Raw genomic sequence first — 2,500 nt, forward strand, 5'->3', positions numbered from 1 at the left:
CGAACAAAGCCTTGTGAGTGGATTTGGTAGAGGGAAACTGTTGTTTGTATATATATATATATATATATATATATATATATATATATATATATGTATATATATATATAAGCTTCTTTCAGTTTCCGTCTATAAAATCCACTCACAAGACTTTGGTTGGCCAAAGGTTATAGTAGAAGACACTTGCCTAAGGTGCCACACAGTGGAACTGAACCCAGAACCATGTGGCTGGGAAGCAAGCTTCTTACCGCACAGCCATGCCAGCACCTATATATATATATATATATATATATATATATATATATATATATATATATATATATATACACTTTATTTATTTAAAAGTAGCAGAAAAATAACAAAAAATTGTTACTCTGAGTTTCACGTTCCCGTTCATCGGACAGTTTTGTTAGAAAATATATATATATATATATAATAAGACTTTTTACACATATCGAATGGCTATGAGGGTCCACTCGAGGAAAATAGGGATCAAAGGGGTCCACAGGCAAAGAATGGTTGAGTGCCAATGATGCAATTTATACCAACAGGAAAAAATGAACAACATTGAGGTAAATTCTAATTAGAAGTCATCAAAGACTGTTAGACACAGGTAAGAAGAAAAAAACCCAGCAAAAGAATTAGTAAAAGGCAAATTGCTCTAAGAGGAAGGAAGGAAGGAAGGAAGGAAGTTAGAGAGAGAGAGAGAGAGAGAGAGAAAGAATGGTAGGAAGAGAAGGAAGAAAGGAAGGAAAAAAGAAAGAAATGAAGGAAGGAAAGGAGAAAGAAAGAATGAAAGGAAGAAATAAAGGAAGGAAGGAAGAAAGAAAGGCAAGAAGGGAAGAAGGAAAAAAGAAAGAAATGAAGGAAGGAAGGGAGAAAGAAATGAAGGAAGGAAGGGAGAAATAATGAGAAGAAGAAAGAAAAGAAAGAAAGGAAGGAAGGAAAGGAGAAAGAAAGAATGAAAGGAAGAAAGAAATAAGGGAAGGAAGGAAGGGAGAGAGGGAAAGAGAGAGAGAGAGAGAGAGAGAGAGAGAGAGAGAGAAAGAAAGGCAGGAAGGGTGGAAGGAAGAATGAAAGAAAGAAATGAAGAAAGAAAAGCAGGAAGGGAAGAAGGAAGGAAGGAAGGAAGAAAGAAAGAAATGAAGAAATAAAGGCAGGGAGGGGTGGAAGGATGAAAGGAAGAAAGAAAGAAAGAAATTAAGAAAGAAAGGCAGGAAGGGAAGAAGGAAGGAAGGAAGAAAGAAAAACATGGAAGCGTTATGGGTGCTATGCATGTAAAGCTGGTTAAGCTCCCTGATTCATAATTCTTGGCAGCATGACTCTTTGGTACTCACCGATACTTGATACTTCAATGCAATGCTGACCAGAGATTCTTGGGCACGAAGGCGGTGGCGAAAGTAATGCCTGCCAAAATCCTTCATCTCCGACATCAATATGGCTGCTCTGAGGTACACGTATGTTTAGCCTGTATGTTCAGGTGTATGTATTTGTGTATATATGTGGGTTTATATGGTTGGCAAGACTTTGGAAGATTTGGTTGAATCCTGATGATTCAGGCAAGTTTTTTCTTTTCTCTCAATTTGGTAGAATTTAATAAGATTTTATGATGAATTTGGTAGATTTTGAGTAAATCAGCTTTGTTTTTTTAAATTTTGAGGAATTTTAGTCAATTTAGGTTTTTGAGAATTTTGTGGATTTGGCAAAATTTTTGAGGATTTGATTGAAATTTTTGCAGATTTGATAATATTTTTGGTGGATTAGGTAAAATTTCGGTGGATTTAGTTAAATTTTGTGAATTTGGTTAAATTTTGGCAAACTTACTGAAATTTGAGGATTAGGCGAAATTTCTGGGAATTTGACTAAAATTTTGTCGATTTAGTAAATTGTGAATTTAAGATTTTATGGATTTTGAATTTGACAAAATTTCTGTGGATTAGATTAAATTTTAATCGATTTCACAAATTTTTGAAGAACTAGCAAAAGATCTTTGTGGATTTGGTTAAAAATTTTCTGAGTCTAATTAAATTTTATATAGATTTTTGTCAGATATTTGTGAATTTGATTCACATATTGTGAATTTGGTCAAATATTGTGAATTTAACTAAATTTCTGGGATTAGAGACATTTTCATTGAAACTTGCTAAATTTTGTAGATTACATTAAATTTCTTGAATTCAGTGAACTTTTGTAGATCTGGCAAAATTTTCTGGTGGATTTTCGAGGGTCTATGCAGTTTTTACACAGATTAAAATTTCCAGTACATTAACATAATATCGGGCTTGTATATGTTTGTCTGTGTGCATGTGTTGTGCGTATACTTGTGTTTCCTTACGTAACAGCTTCGATGTTAGTGATCAAGGAATCTCCAGTTAAAATCTAACAGCGTGTATAATAAGGTTTATATATGCAGTTGGTTGGATTTGGGGTTCAAATAAGGATTTTCATGAAGGTCACGGCGAGCGTATGTATGTATGTATGTATGAATGAATATGTGTGGAGC

At 33.9% G+C, this 2,500-nt stretch overlaps 1 protein-coding gene across 2 annotated transcripts in view; it reads right to left on the reverse strand.

Annotated features, from left to right (window-relative positions):
• The window catches only part of LOC106877698 (lysM and putative peptidoglycan-binding domain-containing protein 2), a 58,869-nt gene that overhangs the window by 41,724 nt on the left and 14,645 nt on the right, over positions 1-2,500 (reverse strand). Inside the window, exon 1 of one of the 2 annotated variants that reach the window (XM_052977632.2) lies at positions 1,335-2,500. This exon is cut by the window's right edge and continues 314 nt beyond it. The exons of the other annotated variant lie outside the window; for it this stretch is intronic. Coding sequence (XP_052833592.1) covers positions 1,335-1,430 — 96 coding nt within the window. The 5' untranslated portion in view covers positions 1,431-2,500. The remainder of the gene's footprint in view (positions 1-1,334) is intronic. 2 annotated transcript variants of the gene reach the window in all.

Source organism: Octopus bimaculoides, chromosome 28 (genome assembly GCF_046866305.1).
Source record: "Octopus bimaculoides isolate indiv1 chromosome 28, ASM4686630v1, whole genome shotgun sequence".
In the NCBI taxonomy this organism is placed as follows: domain Eukaryota; kingdom Metazoa; phylum Mollusca; class Cephalopoda; order Octopoda; family Octopodidae; genus Octopus; species Octopus bimaculoides.